The sequence below is a fragment of the Rhinatrema bivittatum genome, chromosome 19 (genome assembly GCF_901001135.1).
Source record: "Rhinatrema bivittatum chromosome 19, aRhiBiv1.1, whole genome shotgun sequence".
In the NCBI taxonomy this organism is placed as follows: Eukaryota; Metazoa; Chordata; class Amphibia; order Gymnophiona; family Rhinatrematidae; genus Rhinatrema; species Rhinatrema bivittatum.
The window spans coordinates 28,547,249-28,573,127 of NC_042633.1; the positions used below are offsets into that span (position 1 = coordinate 28,547,249).

Consider the following 25,879-nt stretch of genomic DNA (forward strand, 5'->3'; position numbering starts at 1 on the left):
CCCAAGTCCTGGAAAAATAGCAAAATGGGGTTCTCCCTCCTCCGAAACGTCAACAAGTGCCTTGAAAATCTCTTCACCCTTGCATTGGAGATGCTTGGGCTCTTCGAGAAGGAAAAAGGGGTAACCTTTCCCTTTAGATAACGTCCGAGAGAAAATATTCAACAAGTCAACACTTCTCCTCCTTGGCAGAGACTCTGGATGAATCCCCAAATGTTTCTTTTTCAAACTCCACTGGCTTAAGATCCAGAGATCCTCCTCGACTCCAACCTGCTTGAGATCCTGGGGGAATCTCTAGCTCTCCAGCCCACTAACCCACTTGGCATGCTCCCAGGGTTTATAAACCCTAAGCTGCCTTTCCCCGTAAATGGTGGGGATAAAGCAATGGGAAGAATTCCAAAACCCAACACTCCTCCTCCTGCCCCTAGTTTAGAAAAATACTTTGGGGAAAAATGTCCGTGACGGGCAAATGGAAAGGAAGCTGTAGAACTAGGGGTCCTGATTTGAAACTTCAAAGGGGCAGACTCGGGAACAATATCAGGAAATAGTTCATCAGCGAAAGGTGGAGGCATGGCACGCCCTCCCAGACGAGGTGAAGAAGACCAGAACAGTAACGAAATTCAAAAGGGCGGGCGGTAAACGCAGAGGACACCTCCATGGCTGGAAGATGGAAATGAAGAAAAGTAAGATTACTGCATGGAGCTAACCTTTACTGAGCAGCAGTTACTAAATAACTTGTTGGCTGACTGGACTATTGGGTCTTTATTTGCCGTCACTGCTTTACTCAAGTTGACTTGGGGAATAGCCACTACTATTAGTAGCATGGAACATGGGTACTTGTGGCCTGGATTGGCCTCTGTTGGAAACAGGATGCAGGGCTTGATGGACCCTCATTCTGACCCAGTAGGACAAGTCTTATGTTCTTATTATGTACCATATTTCAGTAAGGCTGGAAATATCCAAAGCGCCAGGTCACTTAAGCACCTAAAATCTGGGGCCTTGTGCGTGACATCATCCCAAGCCTGACAGGAGCTGCTTCAGCTGTACAGCGTCTGGGCCTGCTGAAAGAGGAAAGGGAAAAACCCTGGAGGGAATAAAAAGCAAAACTGAGCAAGCCAAAAAAAAAAATGTTCAAAATGGTGGAAAAATACAAAATTAAAAAAATATATATATTGAAAACAAAAAAAACATGTAAAAGCAAAAATCCTAGGCAATGGGAGGGAAGAGCTACAAATATTTTGGTTGGCACCCAAGATTTCTGAGAATGTTCCTACCCCGGTGCCTGGCTCTCAGTCGCAGGTCCATTGCTGTCATGAGCAGACTAGGAAAGGTGGGAGATAAATAGGAAATATCCTCGCTCCTGGTGCCAGAATGCCAGCACTGGTTCTGAGTGAGCTAGAAGGAAGGAGAACGGAGGAACTTCCAGGCCACACAAAAGTGTTTTCTGTTTTTATTGGCAGGTTATTCAATTGTTAATTCTGATGTTATATTCAAGATTAAAAAGGAAGAGGAGAAATATTTCCCTCAACGCTGTGAGCAGGAGGGAAAAGAAACCATGAAGGACCCCCCCATTAGTAAGTAAATGTTCTGCATTTAAAGGGCTCTGCATTTTCACATCACAGGAGGTGGGTCAGTAACATCAAACATTTGGAGACCTAAAATCCCGTTCCTAATATAACATTAGCAGGTCCTGGGTGACTCCTTCTAGCCAGGTTTGTTTTCTCATCCCAGGCCTTCCCATCGTAACGTCTGTGTTCTCACTGAGTGTTAAACAAGAGGAAGATCTGCCCTTCATGGACCCTCCTGAATCAGAGATTCCCCCTCCTGTAACAGGCGAGTATCCGACTCCTCCTGGATGCCTTCACTAAGGTCAGCCGGAGCCACTTAGGAATTCAGCACTTAAGAGACAAGAGGCTGTCATCCTTGCTCACATTCCCATGTCTGTTTCGCTTCTTTGGATAAGTTAGTCTGGCGGGGTGGGGAGGTGCTGGCCTGGCGAGGCCCTTCATCCTGGAGTATTGTTATCTACCTGTGCATTTTGCCTGAGTTTGTTGTTCGTGTTGATGGTAAATTAAGAAAGATGGAATATAAATATTAATAACAATTAGGATACTGCTAGAATGGCTTTGTGATGGTGATCAGCACAGCAGCGCCCTTCTTCTTTTAGGTGTACACTGGTGCAGCAGAATTCTGAGCTCACTTGCATTGATAGTACAGGTGCTGGAGGAACCTTTGTAAACCTTTTGTAACCATCTTTCCCCATAACAGGCTCCCCCAATGTCAAACCTGACATTTTAATCCGATTTAAACAAGAGGAATGTGTGGATATGGGAAATCTGAGCTTCACGGGCGCATGTGAGGAGCTGCATGAATCAGGTGATGTAACTGGGATTAAAGCTGGTGATGGGTCAATCTTACAAGAAAGCTGCCTCTTAAGGACCAGGCCTGGGGAGAATGAGGCGTTATAAGCAATGCCCCTGACTTCTAATCTTTGTTTTCTGCATAATTTGCTTGTTCTAATTCCATTATAGCTTCTTTTTGTCTTTCATTTTCAGGTCTCCCTTTTTTTTTTTTTCCTTTCATTCCTTCTCCCTTTCTCTCTCTCATCCTCCTCCACCATTTCACTTCAGCCTTCCTCCCTTCTCTTCCTTCTCCAGTCTTTTACTCTGTCTCTCTCACCCCATTTTTCCCTGCCTTCCCCTGCCTCTCCACCCCTTCCCCTACTCTTTAGTCATTACCTGCTGGCTGTGAGTATTTCCAGACCTCCCTGGCTGCTGCCTCAGCCATGTCCCCGTCCTCTGTCCCAGCTGCACGTGGTTTTGCTTTCTGTGCACCATTCACCTGGGGGCAGGATTGCATCCGCTGGAAGCAGTCGGAGGACAGGAGATGTGATGCTTCTTAGTGGCTTCTTAGTGGCAATTGAGGGAGGGAGTCAGGATGAGCCCCACAGGTAGCAGCAGGAAGGATGTCTGTGGCTTGGCAGATACTGGAAGCCATAGGAGGTGGGATAGGAGGGACGGTAACTCCCTCCTCCTCCCCTCCCCCAAATACAGTCAGCAGCGGGAGGAAGGAAAGTAAGTTGAAGCCCTCCCCACCCCCATTAGCAGAGGGAGAGGAGGAGGCATCTCCAGTGGCAAACGAGAGGCAGTTCGTGCCACGCAAGATTGGCTGCGGCACCTGGAGGCAATAGTCCCCATACCCTCAGGGGAGTGGGGCAAAGGAAGGTGTTCCATCTACTTCATGGTTCCGAAGAAGGAAGGTAACTCGCGGCCCATTCTAGATCTCAAGAAGGTAAATGCGGCTCTGAGGATTCCAAGTTTCCAGATGGAGACCCTGCACTCAATTATTGTGGCCATCCTCAAAGGGGAGTTCTTGGCTTCCCTCAACCTCGCGGACGTGTATCTGCATTGTGACGAGGCGTCCTGCTTCCCCACCAGGGAAAACCCGGACTGGATAACTCCAGGGAGAGCCAGAAGCAAACCCAGACAACAAAGGCCTCGGAGAGATAGATGGGAAACCTACATTTCCCAGTCTCTTTCTCAGCGACGCCGATGGGGAAGGGGGAGAAAGTGCTGGCCACTCACCGGGAGTTGTGACCCTGGGGACGTTGGATGCACACAGATGAGTCCCTGAGGAGAGAGGAGGGAGTACACTGGGACGTTGGTGAGATTAAATTGCCAACCAGCCACACGGAGGAGGAAGAAGACATGGAATTGGATTGCTCAGAAACCAGACGGAGATGGACGTGGACTGAGAGTAGGATGCTTTGACTGTATTTCTCTTGGCTTTGTGTGTGAGGACTGGGAAGACTGTTGCCTGAAAGCACGATGGTGGGGAGTAGGAGTGAGTTGTGCTACAATTCAACAAGCCTTCTAAAGGTATTTTGAGCGTAGAGTCTCTTTTTTTAAATGTTTCCCTACGACTCGTGGACTTAAGTTTAAGCTCAAGTCTGTAAATAGAGCTCCTGATCTGTGGACTAGGGAGACTCACCGGAGCAGCCTTGGTCTTCTTCCCTAACTGGACCCGAGAGTACTGCAGAGTGGAACTGTCTATAGGAGTCTGGGAGGCTCGGCTCTCCCTCAGATGACTACACCGGGACAACATATTCCTTCACGTTGCGGTGCTGGGAGAGAATTTCCAATTTCACGCACTTCTGTTTGGTCTCGCAACAGCGCTTCATACGTTCACCACGTGGCCACAGCGCTTCGGAGGGAAGGCATTTTGGTGCATCCCTATCTAGACGATTGGCCCATTCGGGTGAAGCTGAAGGAGCTTGGTCAGTGCTCAGGTGAACGAGTCATGCAAATGTTGCAGACTCTGGGCTGGGTAGTAAATTGAGAGACGCGCATCTTGGTTCTGACCCAATCACTGGAATACCTGGGAGCCTACTTCGATACCGAGCTAGGCAGGGTGTTTCTCATGGAGGAGAGAGTGTTGAAGTTGCAGGCACAGGTCCGCAGGTTATTGCGTCTTCCACTACCCAGAGCCTGGGACTATGTGCAGGTCCTGGGTTCTGTGGCATCTACACTTGATCTAGTTCCCTGGGCATTCACACACATGCAACCTCTTTAGAAGATGGAGGAAGTCCATCTTTGGCTACCACTGCGAGGGGAATCCAGGTCCAGTCTCTCCTGGTGGCTTTCTTGGGCCAATTTGGAGCTGGGCGTGGAATTGGAAATCCCAGACTGGGTGGTAGTAACCACCGATACCATTCTGAAAGGCTGGGGTCATCTGCCAGGGGCAAAGAGCACAGGGTCGGTGGTCGGCAATCAGTTGTTCAGGCTTTAATAACTCCACTTTTAGATAATTGTAAGGCATTGTATTTGGGACTGCCAGCCACGGCCACTACTCTGCAGTCAATGCAGCTCCTTGAGAATGCTGCCACTCGCCTTATATCAGAGCTTCTGATTGAAGAGCATATCATGCCAGTTCTGTCAGACCTTCACTGGCTCCACATACAATGCAGAATCAAATTTAAGAGCCCTGTTGGCATTCAGACTGCTTCAATGGACCATCGATCCCTTGGACTCAGGACCTGCTCAAACTATACAATCCTAAAAGAACTCTGCACACCTCAGAAAAAGGTATTCTTGAAGGACCTTCAGTATGTGCAGCACATTTGTCCAAGACTCGTTCAAGATCTTTTTCAGTTGCTTCCCCTGATATATGGAATGAACGTATTGACAGAGCTGAGATCGATGCCATTTCAAAACTCTGCTTTTTGAACAAGCTTATCGTTATGCTGTCTGCTAATTACTGAGAAGTTATCACTATGACTTTAATCATTTTCTTATCATTGTGTTGATGACTATTTTTTTCCCCTCAACTTGTAATAAAGTGCAATGATTTTATTGATGTTTCTGACATATGTCATGAAGTTTTATATTTGCGGTCTAGCTATTTAAGTTTTAGGGATGTTCTTATATTTTATTTTAACTGGCACAACGGTGGGCAGCGCGCAGCCAACGTTCAAAATGTTCCTACTAATACATGTGTTTTATAAGTCTCTATTGGACCATCATATTAAGCACGCCCGGTCTTCGACCTTCATTGCTTTACATATAATCATGGGTCCTATCGTCGCACCATTTTTCTTTTATTTTTACTAATACATGTGTTTTATAAGTCTCTATTGGACCATCATATTAAGCACGCCCGGTCTTCGACCTTCATTGCTTTACATATAATCATGGGTCCTATCGTTGCACCATTTTTCTTTTATTTTTTGCAAATAAAATTAACAAACAACTTATCTCATGTGGGTGCTTGTGTTATTCTCCCCAAATCCTGACAAGAGCCGGGTTTCAAAAGCAGTGGGGAATTATGTTCTTTTTGCAGAGGCGTCTTTGAGTTCGAATCCAACGGTGGGCAAACCATCTATGTATGCGGTAGCTGTCTTGTTTCTATTGTGTATGTGGTTTTGTAAGCTGCCGTGGGCTGTAAATAAAAGTAACCATAACCGGGAAGCTTCCTGGTCTGCCTTCCATTTGGAAACAAGGGTGGTTCACAAAGCGTTTGCTTTCCTTTCTTCCACAATTGTGCAATTGAGTGGTGACCAGGAGCCTCGTGGTGTCTCAGGAGGCCCAGGAGCTTTATTTGCTGGGTGGAGCAGCACCAAACGTGGCTGGGGTGGAGAACGTTCAGGCAGACTTTCTCAGCCAGCATGTGCTAATCCCGGAGAATGGGAGCTAGTGGAAGAGTTAGTGAAGGGGCTCGCTTTCAGTTCCAAGGAGATCAACATTCTAGTCCAGCCTTGGCCAACAAGGCTTCTTCTGTACGTGTTTCCCCCCATGGCCCCTCATAGGACGAGTGGTTGCAACTCGGTCGGCTGATCGTGGTTTGCGGACCTGGTTCATCTAGCGATAAATGGTCCCATCCGATTGGCTCATCTGCAGGGGTTGCTGCGACAAGGACCCATCTTTTCGGATCAGGCAGATTGCTTGTGTCTCGCGGCTTGGCTTTTGAAAAGCAGCGATTTGTGCTTAAAAGAGTACTCGGAGTCTGTAATTGCCACTTTGCTTCAGGCTAGGAGACCGGCTACCTCTTTGGCATATATCCATGTGTGGAAAGTGTTTGAATCATGGTGTGTGAAGGAAGGCCTAGAGCCCTTATGAGTGGACATTTCTCAGGTCTTGGCCTCTTTGCAGAGGGGCTTGGCAAAGGGGTTGTCTTATCACTTGCTGCGAGTACAGGTAGCAGCCTTGGGGTGTCTTTTTGAGGCAAGTTACGAGGGATGCCCTTGGCGTCCCATCCAGATGTCATTTGTTTTCTTAAGGGAGCGAAACATTTGCGTTGTGTCCATCGTGGAACCTTAATCTGGTACTTTCGGATTCTATGTGGTTCCCCTTTTGAGCTGTTAAGACGGGTGTCTTTGAAGGATTTCACCCTGAAGATCATCATCTTGGTAGTGGTCTGTTCAGCTAGGTGGATTTCAGAGCTTCGAGCCTTTACTGCGAATTACGGACATTGGGGTTTTGTTGCGTACAGTCCCTTCCTTTTTGCCGAAGGTCGTCTCTTCTTTCCATTTCAACCAGACTGTGGAACTTCCGGTCTTCCCTCACCTGGGGGTAAATACGCCGCAGGCCAAGGAGCTCCACTTATTGGATGTTCACTGGATGCCGTTGCATTATCTTAAGGTCACTAATAAGTTTTGGCAGTCAGATCATGTGTTTTTTCTTGTTCAGTGGAGCAAAGAAGGGAAATAAGACTTCTAAAGCCGCCATTGCTCACTGGTTGAAGGCAACAATCTTTTTGGCTTCTCTCTGTAAGTGTCGAATGGTTCCAGAGGGGTTGCAGGCACATCCTACTAGGGCGCAGGCAACCTCCTGGGTGGAGTGTCAACTGGTATCACCGCGGGAAATCTTATCGGGCGGCGACATGGTCTTCCCTGCACATTTTTGTCAAACACTACCAATTGGATGTTCAGGGGCCCGAGGAGGCCATGTTTGGGGAAAGTGTGTAACGTGCGGGTCTTTCGCTTGCCCGCCCAGTGTAGGGGAGCTTGGGTGCATCCCGCTTGTCTGGCCTGATCTGGGGTATGAACAGTAAAGGAAAATTGGTTCTTACCTGCTAATTTTCATTCTTGGAATACCCCAGATCAGTCCAGAAGCCCCGTCCCCTTAGAGTATGAAAGACCTTTGTTGTGCTGTACACTGATTATGGCGTTCTTTAGATGTTTTGTATATGTGTTGAAGGATTTCATTTCCCTCTTGTATATGGGGCTCCAACTGGCTTTTCTCTGCTCGCCCTAGTTTAGGGGAGGGGGGGTGTTGATTATCAGAGTGAAGATCTTGGCTTGGGTACAGGTCAATACTGAGGGACTGCAGGTGCCTGAAAAGTATTTTTTCTTCTCTTCCGCCATCTTCTGATAGGGATGCAAAACCCACTTGTCTGGACTGATCTGTGGTATTCAGAAAAGAAAATTAGCAGAACCAATTTTCCTATCTCTGAGGGTATTTTACCTCGGGGCAATTTTCAAAGGAAAAGTACTCGAGGTACTACCCTTGGTTTGAAAATTGCCCCATAGCCAATCAAAGACCTTCATAGAATCATCTCAGAGCAGTATATTTCCTTCTCCATAGCTGTAAAAGTAATGCTCATACTCTCATTTTTATCCCACAGATGATGGATTCAGGAACAGTAATGAGAGGCAGAAAACATGTGATGAGCAACAGAGGGAGAAATGGACACCCAGAGACAGCCCCGATCATTCAGCTGATTGTGAAGGAGGTATCAGTAAAGCAACACTACCCAAGGTGGAAGAGAGAGCCCAAAGAGGAAAGAGACCCAACAGATGTATTCAACATGAGAGAAACTCCATACCCTGCTCAAAGCTTGCACAATCTCAGAGTCTCAGTGAAGGAGAGAGACCATTTCAAAGTGCTGATACGTGGGAAAGCTTCACCACAAACTCGTATTTTATTGAGCACCAAGGAATGATTGAATGTGAGAGCAAGTTCACAGAAAAACCAAATCAAACATATGGTCAACACTGTTATAGAAGTGAGAAAAAAGGTGCATATTCTGAAGGTGAGAAAAGAACCTCTAGGAGCACAAACCTTTTACCACATAGAAACCTTCAGGGGCCAAGTAAACCATTAAACTGCACCCAGTGTGAGCAATGCTTTCCATGCAGAGCAGAGCTGGAAGAGCATTTAAATAGTCACTTAGGAGAAAGTTCACTTCAATTTACTGAAAGTGGCGAAAAGTATACAAGAAAGTCAAAAGTCACAGGAAAAAATAGGCTTCACAAAGGAGAAGAGCCGTTTAAATGCAACGAATGTAAAAAATGTTTTAGATACAGATCACGGCTTAAATTTCATCAGGCAGGACACACGGGGGAGAAACCATTTAAATGTTCTGAATGTGAAAAAACTTTTACTTGGAAAGGCAACCTGACTAAACATGCAATGATCCATTCTGGAGAAAAACCATTTAAATGCCCTGACTGTGATAAATGTTTTAGTCACACAAGCAAGCTGAAAACACATGAAAGAATTCACACAGGAGAAAAACCATATAAATGTTCTCACTGTAATAAATGTTTTACTCAGGTCGGCAGTCTGAGATCACACGAAAGAACACACACAGGAGAAAAACCATTTAAATGTTCTGAATGTAATAAATGTTTTAATCAGATCAGCAATCTGAGAACACATGAGAGAATACACTTGGGAGGGTGGAGAATAGGAATTGGAGGGTGGGTGGTAAAGAGAGGATTGAGGGGGAAAGAATAATACTTTGCCAACTTTTGCTGAGTTCCTTCAGCCGATGATCTCACTGTATTGCGTGAATACGAAATATTAGCAAGGCAACTGCTGCTACTGAAGTATGAAAAGAAGCAAAAACAAAACTTCTTGCTGGCCACACGTCGTCCAGGATCGAAAGATGCCCACTCTTAACCCAAGCACTACGTCTAATGACAGTGATACAATAATGCAGAATCTTCAGGTGAAGACAGCATCCCTTGTGCAGTGATAGCGACACTGAACTTCTGTACGGATTCACTGCAGTAAGAGAAGACCAGATAAGCTAATGAAAAAATTAAGCAATGGATCCCTAAAGATAAAAAAAAATGAGATACTGTACTGCTGTTTCATGCCCAAAGCCCTGAATTTAAATCTGGAAGATAAGCAAAGAAATGGAAGAAAGAGCAAAAATATCAAAGGAACAACTGGAGAAAGCAACTCATGGAAATTGTTGGAGCAGCCAGAGCTATTGGAAGAAGTAATGGGAGAGAGGTCGGTGAGTTTTGAGGGAGGACGAGAGCAATGCAAGATAGGCCAGGAGCAGAGTGAGGAGGAAAGGCAGGTGATGATGGAGGAGCTGCTGGCTGAGCTCCTTCACTGTGTAGAGGTGGACGAGGACGCTGGAGTCCAGGAGAGGGAAAGACTACCTGAGCTAAATCTGATCCCCAAAGTAAAATGCATGAGAGGTAACATCAACAAGGCCATAAGCTGCATGAAGGGGGCATTTAATGATATCACAGAAGAACATCAGATACCATACTGTGCAGCAAAATTCATTGCTGAGAAAATCCTACCAGCAAGGGGAGAAGGCCAAAAGGAAAGGAGAGAGAACGGCTTCTCCATGGAAGCAACGCATAGAGAAAACAATAATATCACTGCGTGCAGAAGTGGCGATGGTAGATGAGTACTTCAGAGGATCCAGGACTCGGATTCATTTTATTGATGTTATGTCATGTCTTGTGTGTTATTTCTAGTTTATTAATGTTTCTATTTACTGTGTATTATGGGAACTTGTTATCTGTATGGGCATGTAGCCTGAGTTTGTTATTGGCTTTTCTCATAAATTTAGAAAGCTGAAGATAAATATAAATAAATAAAGTAAATAAAACCAATTAGGATACTGCTAGAATGGCTTTGTGATGGTGATCAGCACAGCAGCGCCCTTCTTCTTTTAGGTGTACACTGGTGCAGCAGAATTCTGAGCTCACTTGCATTGATAGTACAGGTGCTGGAGGAACCTTTGTAAACCTTTTGTAACCATCTTTCCCCATAACAGGCTCCCCCAATGTCAAACCTGACATTTTAATCCGATTTAAACAAGAGGAATGTGTGGATATGGGAAATCTGAGCTTCACGGGCGCATGTGAGGAGCTGCATGAATCAGGTGATGTAACTGGGATTAAAGCTGGTGATGGGTCAATCTTACAAGAAAGCTGCCTCTTAAGGACCAGGCCTGGGGAGAATGCCCCTGACTTCTAATCTTTGTTTTCTGCATAATTTGCTTGTTTTATGTCTGCTTTTTCCTTTCCTTTTTTCCTTTCCTTCCTTTTCTATCCTTGTCCATCATTAGACTACAGCCTGCCTCTCTTCCCAAAGGCTCCTCCCTTCCTTCCCCTATCTCTCTGCCCTCTCCTCTATTCTTTAGTCATTACCTGCTGGCAGTGAGTATTTCCAGACCTCCCTGGCTGCTGCCTCAGCCATGTCCCCGTCCTCTTTCCCAGCTGCTCACGGTTTTTGCTTTCTGCGCACCATGCAGTGCAGGCACCCGGAGGGGCCCCCACTATCAGTACTGGGACCTAGCTTGGACCTCCCCTTCGGAAGTGGGTCTCCATATTATAGGCTATATATTCTGCTGGAATTAATTTATTTTAGTTTATTCAATTTTCGGAATCGCCGTTCTTTAAAAATCAAGGTGATTTTCAAATTATAGGTAAAAAAAAACACCAAATCAATATACACATAATACAGATAATAAAATGCAACTAACACAAAACTAATACCATGGCTATGATATTGAGGGGGAACAGGATGCTCTGCCTACAATAATAGTTCCTCCTTCTTGCAGGGCTACATCCTTAGCGCCTTCCACTGGTTACTTGGACTTTCAGAGCTAATCATCTCGCTTTTCTTAAGTCAGTAGCCAAGATCATTTATAAGCTGACCGTGTTTTCCCGTTTCTTGAAATAGGCAATAGAGTAGAGAACCTGAAACTGGAAGCCCCTCGTGTCAGTGAGCAGAGAGTGGGAGGGGAGGAGGTTATTGAGACTAAGACAGGTGAGAGAACATTTCTTTCATAATAAAGCGATGCCGTGGCTGTACAGTATTTCACACTTTGCATAGAGAGAGTGAATATTATAGCACTGGATTTCAGTTAACTATTTCTTAGAAATCGGAGTTCAGTTGCTTGAAGCAGACAGGTCTGCGGTTCAGGGACCCAGCTCTCCAGCAGGTTGTTGGGGAGTTTTTTGGCTATTGACAGTAATACGAGTGAAGGGAATCGCTGCAGAGACTGGAGGTGAGGATGAGATCAGCCATGGCCTGTGGCCCTCTGTTCGTGTGCCGTCGCCCACATGTACATGTCTACAAGCAGCACTGCACCCTGTTATGGGAAGGGCAGTGTTCAGAAACCATTTACCTTTCATCCTGCTCCACTAGTCTTGAGTCCCCTACCAGCAGATGGAGGCAGAGCACACGGTTTTCCTCCATGACATTATCACCATTACTTAGAGGTGGTGCAGCATTGAGACAAACGAGTATTCCTTCAGCCAGAGCAGTCCACAGCCACGTGCATTCTGTCCTCCACCCAGCAGAGGGAGGCAGAGATTAACAACCTGTTGATGCCACCTTGCATAGGCTGCCGTGCCGCCCACAGCCTGCCACAGTAGTCTCTGTCTCCAGTAGATGGTAGGAGAGCATGTCCCATGCTCCGAGGTGAGACCTACTTAGGCTGTTTTTGAAAAGGCTGGGATTGGGAGGTGTAATGTTTGCTGGTCGCAGAAAGACCTTCACGCCCGGCCGCACTCTCCTGTGAATGCCGCTGTACTGCCCTGACACTAGGCTGCCTTCATCGCACCCACGCAGGGCGCACGCCAGAAGATAAGGTCCCTGCGGCGGGAAATGGGAGCAGCGCCAGCATGATGATGTCAGCCCGGGCTGGGGCTTTAAGCCTCAGCAACGGGGTCCGCCTGTGTTCCTCATCCTGCCGGGTTCCCGTTCCAGGCTTGCCTTGCTCCAGTCCCTGCCTTGCCCAGGCCCGATCCTCCGCCTGCCTGATCACCTGGTACTGACCTCTGCTACGGACCCTGACATCTCCTTGCTTGCTGCCTGCCCTGACCTCAGCCCAGCTCGGGGCCCCTGGACGATCAGAAAGAGAGGCCCCTGGAATCCAAGGGCTCAACTTGCGGGGAATGGGGCTGTTATAGGTGAAGGTCAAGCGCGTGACCGCCAGCTGTTGGCGTGGCCCTAGTAGGTTCACGTACGAGGTAGCGTCAACCTTGCCACAGCACAAGGGCTCACAACCGTGCCAGAAGGGCAGTTCCTGTGGTGAAAGCTGTCTGCTCCCTCCCCCGGTTGCGCATGGCCTTAGACCAGGGGGCTTCCAAGGGTTGGGTTTGGGCTCCGTATTTTGTTCTGTGTTGCCCTGTTTCCTCCCATTTCCTCCCCCCTTCTCTGACTGGATCTCCTTAAAAGAAAAAAAAAGACAGACTAGAAAGAACTCAGGGTTGCAGTCTGATTCTCCATCTGCCTTGTTCATTTTCATGAAGTTAAAAAAAAAAACAAAAAACAAGATTTTTACACAGGACGGTGTTCCCTTTCAGTGTTGTTCAGCAGGGCTTCAAGCAGTGTTTTAGGGAGTTAAAAAAACCACCTCTTTTTCACATCTTAAAAGGGTTCTGTACTCTCTGGAATGTGGCGGAAAGTCCCCGCTCTGTATGTTTTGGGGGAGGAAGCCAAGAGAGAGAGGAATTCGGGGAGCAGAGGAGGGGGACCAGTCTGGCGGGGCTGGCAGTGCAGTTGGCTCCCACCGGCGATTGGTCTGCTGCAGCCGGTCCAGTGGCCATTTTTATATGTGCGGCAAGAGGTTTGAACGAGGCCCTCTGCCCTGGGGTCCCCTGGTGCAGGAGCCTCTGGCCTGTTCCTCCAGGGCTGCATTAGCTGCTGGTTTTTAAATTGGCAGTTTCCTCTCCCTGATGCCCATCGCCTCTGCAGCCTGTCCTTGGACCTTCTTAAAATATTTGCAACAGTTCTCTTTGGGGCCTCTGTTTCTTATCCTGGGATTTCACTTCCCCAGGGGAGAAAAGCTGAGAGTTCAGGTGTCCTGGCTCCAAGTGGCTTAGAGTAGAGGGTCAGTGGGGGAGAGTTCCCCGCTCTGCTGTGGTCAGACTGTTTCACGAGGACGAGCTGTTCTTAATGTCCCATTCCCTGCAGGTGCAGAATCTTTCTGAGGGGACAACGGAGGAAGGTCCCGAGACCTCAGAGGATCCTATTTTAACTAGTATTCAGAAACCATTGCTAGGTCAGTCAAGGACTTTTGGAATGGGATTCTCCTTCTCCCAAGACGCAGGAAGCGGACGTTTTCTTGAGGTGGCTGTGCTGATGTTGAGAATCACAATTCCTGTGGAGATGCACCGGATGGACAGGAATAGAGGCCGTTGTCAAGCAGGCCTTTGAGACGGTAGCATGTAGCTGTGTGCAAGATTGGTGGGTCCTTGCCGCTGTGGTGAGATTGGCTCATCCCACAGGGTGGATTTAGTTGATCTGGGGGGCTCATTTCCCCAATAACTAGGCCAAGTGTTGTCGATGGTACCAACTTGGAGGCTGCAAGCATAGTTGTGTTCCTTGAGGTGGATGAGGAGATCCTTCGTATGGCGTTATCTTTAGGTGTCGAGGTCCATGGTGGCAGCTTTGGAGCTGGCTCAGTGGGTGAGGGCTCTCATGAGGCCCTTGCAGAGAGCCCTGCTTCCAAGTAAGATCCTCCGTCACAGAGCTGTGCAATTGGACCCAGATCAGGCAGGAGCAGGTTTCAGTTGGTGATTTATTCCCGTGAACTGGAAAAGGGAGTAGATCTGGAACTTCCTTCTTAATCGGTAGTGACGATAGATGCCAACCTCTTAGGTTGGGGAGCATATTGGCAAGGTTGTTGGGGGTTTTTTTTGTATGAAACTTGGTCAGCAGTAGAGGCCAGGTGGCCAATCTGGTTGGTAACCAGAGCAGTTAGGTCGGTGTTGCTCCATCTTGATGCCGGTTCTTCAAAATCAAGCAGTCTGGGTTTCGTCTGACAATACCACGGTAGTTGCATATGTGATTCATCAAGGAGTTGCCCGGAGCTCTCAGGTGTCAGCACAGAGAATAATCGTGTGTAATCTGGGAGAAGAAATACCTAAGAAGATTGGCATTTCACTACCTGGGTTAGAGAAGGTTCAAGCAGACTGTCTCGGCTGCGTTTTCTGGACCCCAGGCAGTGGGAAGTGTCTGCGCCTTTCATCACTTTGTGGGGCGATGAGGGGAGCTGGCATTGGACCTAATGGTGTCCCACAGGAATGCAAATGCAGAAAGATTCTACAGCAGCAGACGAGAAAGAGGGTTGTCCAGGCTGGATGCCGTAGTTCAATATTAGCTGGCGTGGCAATTACTTTGTATTTCCTTCGTGGCTGCTGATACAGTATTGTGCAGACGATCTCTGGGCTTCGAGGGTCAGTAGCTCTGGTAGCCTCTTCATTGATCAAGGTGGCCTTGGTATTGTAGGTCTGTTCCAGTTGTTGGTCGAGAGTTCCCCCCTCTTTACCTCGGATCTCCTGAAGCAGGGTCTGCTGTTCCACAGGGATCCGGTTCAATTCTGTCTTGCAGCCTGGCCCTTAACAGGTCTTGATTAAGCCAGAAAGAATGTTTTTGAGAGATGAGGAATGCCTTGTTGTCTTCTCGGACAGGTTCTACGTCCCTTGTGTGTGTGTGTGTGTACACTCTGTTATCTGCCTCTTTCATAGGGACGAGATCCCAGTAGTAATTGACCAGGTGGTTTCTTGGATCCTAAGGTTGAGGAGGTTTCTGTTTGGAACCCCATCGTAAAGGGAGATCCACAAAGCCACTGAGGCGTTTCCTTTACACTTCGTGGTGGAAGAGATGGTGCTATTGGGAATCCCCTTTCACCCGATGCCGTGCATTGCTTCTTTCCTCAACATCCTTACCACACCAGTCCAGACCCATGGGGGTTTCCTCTCCTACCAGCAGATGGAAACCTTTGTTGGAAGTAGCCTTATTAGGAATTGTGCCACCTGCAGTCTTTCAGCATTTCTCCGTCTTCAGCAGATGGTGGAGCTGCCCAACCTGAAGCTGGGGATTTTGGTGGCCAGACATCCAGAAAGGTGCTGTGCTTTTCTGGTTTATCCCCTCTGGTTGAGAGAGGGTGCGTAGGAAGGGGTTGGTGACTAGTTGGATCCTATTACTGGTGGAGAGAGAGGACTGCAAAACCATTGGTGCTGGTTCCCTCTCCCCTACCGCTGCCCTCCTGGAATCCGCTGCTCTGGGACCTCTGGTCAGAGGAAGAACCCGACAGGAATATTATCTCCCTTTTATTCTCTTTTTTTTTTTTTTTATGCTTTGGATGGAGTTGTCTTCCCATGTCTGCATAAAAAAATAAGAGTGCAGCCGCCGCAATCTTTGGCTGGCAGGACAGCGGTGGATGCCCGACTGACCCACGGTACAGTAGCAGATTCGGGAATTGACTTTTCAGTCCAGCAGGGAAGTGAGGGGTGATTGAGCACAGCCGTGGGAGTCTACTCTAGAACCACATGCTGAATTTAAAACAGTGGCCACCAGTTCAACGCACGAAAAAGTGCCCCGCTGATGAGGGGACGCCATAGCAGCATTCTGCAGTCAGGCCTGAAACAATCCTGTTCTAGGGGTGGTACATTCCTGTGGGGGAAAAAAAGTAAAATAAAACCTGCCTTTTCAGCTCTGACTCACTACAGCTATAAGTCTCTCCCTCCAGACGAAGCTATCCTCCTTAGCCTGTTTACAAATTAAACTTTCAGCTGCTGCCGTAGCAAGGTCCAATAAAAGAGAGAGTAATGGCAGGGAAAAAATGTCCTTTTTATTTCCTTCTCTGCGTGTGCAAGGCTTTAGTGCAGAAATCCCACTTTTCACACCATATGTATCACCACAAGCAGTCTTAAATTAGACAAAGGACAGATTCCGGCTGGAAACAGGATGCTGGGCTTGATAAGACCCTTGGTCTGACCCAGCATGGCAATTTCTTATGTTCTTATGTAAAAATCTTTCATAAATTTCTTTATTTAGTGACAAGAAACAAGCCAAAAACAGTTCTGCTATGCTTCACAGTTCAACAAAACAAACCTAGTCTTATAACTTACCGTTTCGGAATTGTTCTCTTTCTCTTGGCTTCCTTCTTTCACCTGGGCCTCCTGTACCTGCTTGGGCCTGGCTAGTTATACACCTTCCCAGGGCCAGTATTCCCTGCTGTATGAGATTAAAGGTGGACCGGACCAGTTCTCTGGAGCCGGTCTTTTAACGTGTTCAGGGGGGGGTGGCTCCTGTATAGCCCCTTTACACTGTCCAAATGTTTGAAGATTGTGGTGTTTCAGTTTGGGTGATATAGTTTGCTTTACTGCTTTGTCATGGACACACTGGTCTCTATCAGTGCTTCATCACCTCTGTGTCGTAGCCATGATGTCGCAGAGGAAAACCATGTGTTGTGCCTGTAGGGAAGCACAACCCACTGGTATAGATTCAGCTGGGCTGGTACAGCAGGACTCGTGGAAAGAAAATTAACAGGCAAAAAATGTCTCCTTGCACATGTAAATAGCTGTTTACACAGGTAAGCATGATTGCCAACTCTGTATGCAGGGAAAAGTGCATACAGCACCGGAACTTTTCCCTGCATTTCTGGGCAGGTGTGCATAGAGCATGGGTTAGGCTGTGGGGAAACAATGTGCAAGGTTTTAGCAGGGGCAAATCTCTGAGGGTTATTTTCCCCGGGGCAGTTTTCAAAGGAAAAGTACCCATGGACTTTGCACCTCCCCGTATTATGAAAATTGCCTTAGAGCCTTAGCAAGTAAAGACCTTTCTGGAATCCTACTATATGTGATATTCCCCTGTGTGTGTCCTTCTCCACTGCTGTAAAATTAATGATCACACTCTCATTTTTATCCCACAGATGACGGATCCAGGAACAATAAAGAGAAACAGAGAATATGCAATGGGCAGCAGAGGGAGGACTGGAAACAGAGAGAGCCCTCCAGAGACAGCCATGGTCCTTCAGGTGATTGTGAAGGAGGGAGCAGTCGAGCGACAGTGGAGGAGACAGTCCCAAAAGAAGAGACGCCTAACACATGTACTGAACATGAGAGATATTCTAAACACTGCTCAAAGCTTGCACAATCCCCGAGTCTCAGTGAAGGAGAGAGACCATTTCAAAGTTCTGATACATGGGAAAGCTTCACCACAAATTCGTATTTTATTGAGCGCCAAGGAATCATTGAATGTGAGAGCAAGTTCACAGAAAAGCCAAATCACATACAAGTCCAGCAATATCGTGAAAGTGAGAAAAAATGTGCATATTCTGAAGGTGAGAAAAGAAACTGTAAGAAAAAAAACTTTTTAGCACACAGAAATGTTCATGGGAAAAATAAACCATTGAAATGCACTCAGTGTGAAAAATGCTTTGTATTCAGAGCAGAGCTGGAAGAGCATTTAAACATTCATGTAAGAGGAAATTCATTTCAAATTACTGAAAGTGGCAAGAGGTATACAAGAAAATCAAACCTCACAGGAAAAAGTAAACCTCATAAAGGAGAGAAACTGTTTAAATGCAATGAATGTAAAAACTGTTTTAGATACAGATCACAGTTTAAAATTCATCAGGCAAGACACACGGGAGAGAAACCATTTAAATGTTTTGAATGTGAAAAATCTTTTACTTGGAAAGGCAGCTTGAGTAAACATGCAATAGTCCATTCTGGTGAAAAACCATTTAAATGTTCTGACTGTGATAAATGTTTTAGTTATGGAAGCAAACTGAGAACACATGAAAGAACCCACATGGGAGAGAAACCATTTAAATGTTCTGAGTGTGAGAAACATTTTACATCCAAAGGCAGCCTGACTAAACATGCAATGGTTCATTCTGGAGAAAAACCATTTAAATGTTCGGATTGTGATAAATGTTTTCGTCACATAAGTAATTTGAGAACGCATAAAAGAATCCACACAGGAGAGAAACCATATAAATGTTCAAACTGTAATAAGTGCTTTAGTGAGAACAGCAGTTTGAGAAAACATGAAAGAATCCATACGGGTGAAAAACCTTTTAAATGTCCAGACTGTAAAAAATGTTTTAGTCACATAAGTACTTTGACAACACACAAAAGAACACACACAGGAGAAAAGCCATATAAATGTTCTGATTGTAATAAATGCTTTACTCAGGTTGGCAGTCTGAGAGCACATAAAAGAACACACACGGGAGAGAAACCGTTTAAATGTTCTGAATGTTACAAATGTTTTAATCAGCTAAGTAATTTGAGAACACATGAAAGAATTCACTTGGGAGAGTGGAAAGTAGGTGTTTGAATATAGGGATGACACGGGAACTGAAAGGAAAAAATAGAACTTTGCTTTCCATGGTTTTCTGAGTTCCTTCAGCTGATGATCTCACTGTATTGCGTGAATACGAAATGTCAGCAAGGTAACCGCTGCTACTGAAGTATGAAAAAAAGCAAAAAGAAAAATTCTTGCTGGCCACACATTGTCCAGGATCGAAAGATGCCCACTCTTAGCCCAAGCACTACGTCTAATGACAGTGATACAATAATGCAGAATCTTCAAGTGAAGACAACATCCCTTGTGCAGTGATAGCGACACTGAACCTCTGTATGGACTCACTGCAGTAAGAGAAGACCAGATAAGCTAATGAAAAAATTAAGCAGTGGATCCCTAAAGATAAAAAAAAGCCCTGAATTTAAATCTGGAAGATAAGCAAAGAAATGGAAGAAAGAGCAAAAACATCAAAGAAACAACTGGAGAAAGCAACTCATGGAAATTGTTGGAGCAGCCAGAGCTATTGGAAGAAGTAATGGGAGAGAGGTCGGTGAGTTTTGAGGGAGGACGAGAGCAATGCAAGATAGGCCAGGAGCAGAGTGAGGAGGAAAGGCAGGTGGTGATGGAGGAGCTGCTGGCTGAGCTCCTTCACTGGGTAGAGGTGGACGAGGATGCTGGAGTCCAGGAGAGGGAAAGACTACCTGAGCTAAATATGATCCCCGAGGTGACATCAACAAGGCCATAAGCTGCATGAAGGGGGCATTTATTGATATCACAGAAGAACATCAGACACCATACTGTGCAGCAAAATTCATTGCTGAGAAAGTCCTACCAGCAACGGGAGAAGGCCAAAAGGAAAGGAGAGAGAACGGCTTCTCCATGGAAGCAACGCATAGAGAAAACAATAATATCACTGCGTGCAGAAGTGGCGATGGTAGATGAGTACTTCAGAGGATCCAGGACTCGGATTCATTTTATTGATGTTATGTCATGTCTTGTGTGTTATTTCTAGTTTATTAATGTTTCTATTTACTGTGTATTATGGGAACTTGTTATCTGTATGGGCATGTAGCCCGAGTTTGTTATTGGCTTTTCTCATAAATTTAGAAAGGTGAAGATAAATATAAATAAATAAAGTAAATAAAACCAATTAGGATACTGCTAGAATGGCTTTGTGATGGTGATCAGCACAGCAGCGCCCTTCTTCTTTTAGGTGTACACTGGTGCAGCAGAATTCTGAGCTCACTTGCATTGATAGTACAGGTGCTGGAGGAACCTTTGTAAACCTTTTGTAACCATCTTTCCCCATAACAGGCTCCCCCAATGTCAAACCTGACATTTTAATCCGATTTAAACAAGAGGAATGTGTGGATATGGGAAATCTGAGCTTCACGGGCGCATGTGAGGAGCTGCATGAATCAGGTGATGTAACTGGGATTAAAGCTGCTGATGGGTCAATCTTACAAGAAAGCTGCCTCTTAAGGACCAGGCCTGGGGAGAATGAGGCGATTATAGGCAATGCCCCTGACTTCTAATCTTTGTTTTCTGCATAATTTGCTTGTTCTAATACCATTATAGCTTCTTTTTGTCTTTCATTTTCAGGTCTCCCTTTGGTTTTTTTTTTTTTCCTTTCATTCCTTCTCCCTTTCTCTCTCTCATCCTCCTCCACCATTTCACTTCAGCCTTCCTCCCTTCTCTTCCTTCTCCAGTCTTTTACTCTGTCTCTCTCACCCCATTTTTCCCTGCCTTCCCCTATCTCTCTGCCCTCTCCTCTACTCCTTAGTCATTACCTGCTGGCTGAGTATTTCCAGACCTCCCTGGCTGCTGCCTCAGCCATGTCCCCGTCCTCTTTTACTCTGTGTCTCTCACCCCATTTTTCCCTGCCTTCCCCTGCCTCTCCACCCCTTCCCCTACTCGTTAGTCATTACCTGCTGGCAGTGAGTATTTCCAGACCTCCCTGGCTGCTGCCTCAGCCATGTCCCCGTCCTCTGTCCCAGCTGCACGTGGTTTTGCTTTCTGTGCACCATTCACCTGGGGGCAGGATTGCATCCCCTGGAAGCAGTCGGAGGACAGGAGATGTGATGCTTCTTAGTGGCAATTGAGGGAGGGAGTCAGGATGAGCCCCACAGGTAGCAGCAGGAAGGATGTCTGTGGCTTGGCAGATACTGGAAGCCGTAGGAGAGAGGATGGAAGAAGACAGGGCAACTCCCAACTGGCAGCAGCAGGAGGAAGGAAAGTAGGGTGGCCCCTGCTGTCAGTACCAGGAAGGAGTTTGACTTCCTCTCTGGCAGCAGCACAAGGCAGGATAACAGCCACTAGCAGTACTGGGAGGAAAGGGTGTGGGTATTAGAGGGAACTGGGTGCACCGCCTACAATGGTTCCTCCTTAGTGTGGGGCTACAGAGCATCCTTAGTGCCTTCCGTTGGTTACTTAGACTTTCAGAGCTAATCATCTTCACTTTTATCAAAGTTTACAGACAACAACCAACAAGGACTGAATTATTTAGTCTGGGTGGGCAGGTGGGTGTGGCTTGCTTATTGCGGCGGTTACTACCCCTAACTAACTAAGCTAGATATTTCACTTAGATGCAGTTCCAACACTGCTCTCTACATTAATGGTGGGGGTGGAAGGGAAATAGAACCAAAAGGTTACTAAGAGCTAAGAGTAACATAAGTATGAGAAAAAAAAAAGTGCAGAGCTTGCTGGTCAGACTGGATGGGCCGTTTGGTCTTCTTCTGCCGTCATTTCTATGTTTCTATGCTGCTTTTCATAAGTCAGTATCCAAGATCATTTTTTTAATAAAGCACTTGCTGTGGCCGAACAGCATTTCATACTTTGCACATAGATGGATTTCAGTTAAATATTAGTAATGAATCAGGATTCAATTGCTTTAAGCGGGCCGCTCTGAGGTTCAGGGACTCAGGTCTAGAATGAATCAGCAGGGTACTGCAGAGATTTTGGTCAATGAGTGCAATCAGAGTGAAGGGAATCCCTGCAGAGGCAGGAGGTGAGGATGAGATGCACCGGACCAGCAGGCGGAGATCCAGCGTGGTCTGTTTCCCTCTCTTCCTCTGCTTTTGCCACCTGTACCTATGTGCAAGCCTCATCGCTTCCTGTCATGAGGCGAGCAATGTTCAAAAGCCATTAATGCATGTAAATAGCTGTTTACACAGGTAAAAGTGTTTTCCGAAGATTGCCACCCCTGTATGCAGGTAAACATACACACCTTGTTCCCAATGCTTGTACTCTTTTCTGTATTTCTGTGAAGTTGTGCCTGGAGAAAGGATTAGGCTGGGGCAGTGGAGTGGGGAAACTGCGTATAGTTTTTCATTTTCAAAACTAGACATGTTCTTTTTGCCGAATAGATTAGCCACAGGGAAAGCAGTGCAAATCTCTTCAGAATATTTTCCCAGGGGCAGTTTTCAAAGGAAAAGTGCACATGGAGTTTCCATTCTCCCTGGTTATGAAAATGACCCCAATAGAGCCTTAACCAAGCAAAGATCTTTGTGGAATCCTACTGTATGTGTTATTCCCCTATGTATGTCCTCCTCCATTGCTGTAAACTTAATGATCACACTCGTTTTTATCCCACAGATGATGGATTCAGGAACAATAGTGAGAAGCAGAGAATCTGCCATGGGCAGCAGAGGGAGGAATGGAAACAGAGAGGTCCCTCCAGAGACAGCCATGCTCCTTCAGCTGACTGTAGAACAATGCTACTCAAGGTGGAAGAGAGAGACCGAAAAAGAGCAAGGCCCAATAGATGTCCTGAACATGTGCGGCACTCCAAATTCTGCTCAAAGCTTGCACAATCCCCGAGTCTCAGTGAAGGAGAGAGACCATTTCAAAGTGCTGATTCATGGGAAAGCTTCACCACAAACTCGTATTTTATTGAGCACCAAGGAACAAGTGAATGTGAGAGCAAGTTCACAGAAAAGCCAAATCAAACATATGGTCAACACTGTTATAGAAGTGAGAAAAAAGGTGCATATTCTGAAGGTGAGAAAAGAACCTCTAGGAGCACAAACCTTTTACCACATAGAAACCTTCAGGGGCCAAGTAAACCATTAAACTGCACCCAGTGTGAGCAATGCTTTCCATGCAGAGCAGAGCTGGAAGAGCATTTAAACAGTCACTTAGGAAGTGGCAAAAAGTATACAAGAAAGTCAAACTTCACAGGAAAAAGTAAACCTCATAAAGGAGAGAAACCCTTTAAATGCAATGAATGTAAAAAATGTTTTAGATACAGATCACAGCTTAAAATTCATCAGGTAAGACACACAGGAGAAAAGCCATTTAAATGTTCTGATTGTGATAAATATTTCACATCCAAAGGCAGCCTGACCAAACATGCAATAGTCCACTCTGGAGAAAAACCATTTAAATGTTCCGACTGTGATAAATGTTTTACGCACGGAAGCAGTCTAAGAACACACAAACGGACGCACACGGGAGAGAAGCCATTTAAATGTTCTGACTGTGGTAAATGCTTTATTGAGAACAGCAGTCTGAAAAAGCATGAAAGGATCCACACAGGTGAGAAGCCATTTAAATGTTCTGAATGTGATAGATGTTTTAGTCATGTAAGTAATCTGAGAACTCATGAAAGAACCCACACCGGAGAGAAACCATTTAAATGCTCTAACTGCGATAAGTGTTTTAGCCAGGTCAGCAGTCTAAAGAAACATGAAAGAATTCACACGGGAGAAAAGCCATTTAAATGTTCTGAATGTTATAAATGTTTTAATCAGATAAGCAATCTGAGAGCACATGAACGAATCCACTTGGGAGTGGGGAGAATAGGAGGCTGGGATGGAGAATAGAGTTTTGAGGGTGGGGAGAATAGAGTTACTGAAGGGGAAAGAATCATACTTCTTGTACCAAGCTTTGCTGAATAACTTCAGATAGTGATCTCGTTGTATTATAAGAAGACTGATACATTTGTCAGTCGCGGGGTCCATCCACAACGAGAGCACTTACCCCCAAGGCCAGCACATCTCGACATGGTGGGACACCGCCACTCTCCTCCCCAGAGGCAGGGACGCTGCTGTGCTGTGCTCTGCCCTTTAAAGGCCTTGCAGCAGGAATACAGTCCGCTGGCACCTTTGGATGATGTCATGCAGCTGGGTATATAAACCCCAGCTGGGCACCCTAACCTCGCCTCTGCAACGGGGCTCCTGCCTAGTGCAGTGTCCTGTGTTCCAGCCTTGCCCAGCCTGTCTCATGCCCATCCTCATCCGTTCTTTGGCCTGATCTCCTGGTACAGTCCTCTTGCCTGCTGCCTGGCCCTGACCATTGCCTTGGACCTGAGTACAATTGCTCACCGCCTGCCCCTACCCTTTGCCCGTTCCTGGTACCTCCTGTCTGCTGCCTGTCCTGACCCTGGCATGTTCTTGAACTCTTGCTCACCTTACTGCCCTCGGGACCCACCTAAGTTCTGCTGGCCGCCAGTATCTAAGGGCTCAACCTGCGAGGGAGGCGAAGTTCCAGTCTGTCCCGCTTTAGGGTGCATTTTGCCAGCTGTGGCCGTAGGCCTTGTAGGTTCGCCTGCAAGGCTGACACCCCCACCACTCATCACAAAACGCAAATCTCAGCTAGGCAACCACTGCTATTGAAGTAAGAAAAGAAACAAAGAGTAAAATTCATAAGGGCTGCACTAAAGCTAATGATGATAGCGATGGTGCAGAATCTTCAGGTGAAGACATCAATCCTTGGGCAGGTAGAGGCCATCACGAACTTGTTCACGGACTCACTGCTTGAGAAGACAGACCACAGAAGCTGATGAAAAAAAGTAAGAGAACTAACTCATTTTAGGTGGACGCTTAAAGAAAAAAAAGGAGAATAAATATCTGCTGTTTTTATGCCCCACGTCCTATATTTAAATCTAGAAGGTATGCAGAGAGCCCACCAGAAACTGCAAGAAAGAGCAAAAATATCAGAGGAAAAGCTATAAAAAGCAACTCGTAAAAACTGAAGATGTTCAATTAGACAAATCATAAAAAGTAGTTACCTATGTGATGACACCTGCAAATAGCTGAGTGACCTTATTGATTTCTTACCTGCCAATCCAAGGTGAGGTACATGAAAAACATGAAGCAGAAAATGAAATAGAAAGAGAGAGACAGGAGATACCTAGATGAGTGCCAGAAGAGAGGTGCTGGAACAATCAGCGTTACTGGAAGAAGTAACGGATGAGAGGTCAGTGAATGATGAGGGAGAATGAGAGCAATGCAAGATAGGCCAGGAGCAGAGGGAGGAGGAAAGGCAGGTGATGGAGGAGCTGCTGGCTGAGCTCCTTCAGTGTAGAAGTGGACGAGGATGCTGGAGACCAGGAGAGAGAAAATCTGACACCCAAAGTAAAAGGCATGAGCAGTAACATCAATGAGGCTATAACCGTGCAGCAAAATCCATGACCAAGAGAGTCCTACCAACAAGGGAAGAAAGCTAACATCCTCTATGGAAACAACGCATAGAGAAAATATTAAGTCACTGCATGCAGACGTAGGCGAGTATGTCAAAGGACTGAGAACACCAAAAGTGGTGAGAAATATCCAAAACCTCTAACACAAAGCAGGAAGCCTGTGAGGGAGTCGGTTGGGCCGTTTGAGGATGCTGGGATTCAATGTCAAGACGTTCAGAGTCCTGCATCGGTTGTGCGGTAATCCAAAAGAATTGTATGTGATGGGGGGTGAAGGACTAATGTGCACGGACTGGAAGAGGGACCTTGGTGTGATAGTGTCTGGCAATCTGAAGGCGGCGAAGCAATGTGACAAGGTGATAGCTAAAGCTGGGCTGCATTGAGAGAGGAATAACCAGCTGGAAAAAGGAGGTGGTGATCCCCTTGTACAGGTCCTTGGTGAGGCCTCACCTGGCGCACTGTGTTCAGTTCTGGTGCCCGTATCTCAAAAGGATAGAGACAGGATGGAGGTGGGCCAGAAAAGGGCGACCAAAATGGTTGGGTCTGTATTGGAAGACTTATGAGGAGAGGCTGAAGGATGTGAATATGCATATCCTGGAAGAGAGAAGGGGGAGATATGATGCAGACCTTCAGATACCTGAAAGGTATTAATGATGCACAA

At 46.3% G+C, this 25,879-nt stretch overlaps 1 protein-coding gene across 3 annotated transcripts in view; it reads left to right on the plus strand.

The window, feature by feature from the left end:
• The window catches only part of LOC115080183 (zinc finger protein 665-like), a 29,522-nt gene extending 3,948 nt beyond the window's left edge, over positions 1 to 25,574 (plus strand). For 2 of the 3 annotated variants that reach the window (XM_029584295.1, XM_029584294.1), the window contains exons 3-10: positions 1,458 to 1,571; positions 1,729 to 1,830; positions 2,266 to 2,373; positions 8,119 to 8,526; positions 10,522 to 10,629; positions 17,419 to 17,829; positions 20,115 to 20,222; positions 22,395 to 25,574. In XM_029584295.1, the coding sequence (XP_029440155.1) occupies positions 1,458 to 1,571; positions 1,729 to 1,830; positions 2,266 to 2,373; positions 8,119 to 8,526; positions 10,522 to 10,629; positions 17,419 to 17,829; positions 20,115 to 20,222; positions 22,395 to 23,623 (2,588 nt within the window). In that variant the 3' untranslated portion in view covers positions 23,624 to 25,574. The remainder of the gene's footprint in view (positions 1 to 1,457; positions 1,572 to 1,728; positions 1,831 to 2,265; positions 2,374 to 8,118; positions 8,527 to 10,521; positions 10,630 to 17,418; positions 17,830 to 20,114; positions 20,223 to 22,394) is intronic. The other variant, XM_029584296.1, reaches the window with a different exon arrangement.
• The last annotated feature ends 305 nt before the right edge of the window (positions 25,575 to 25,879 follow it).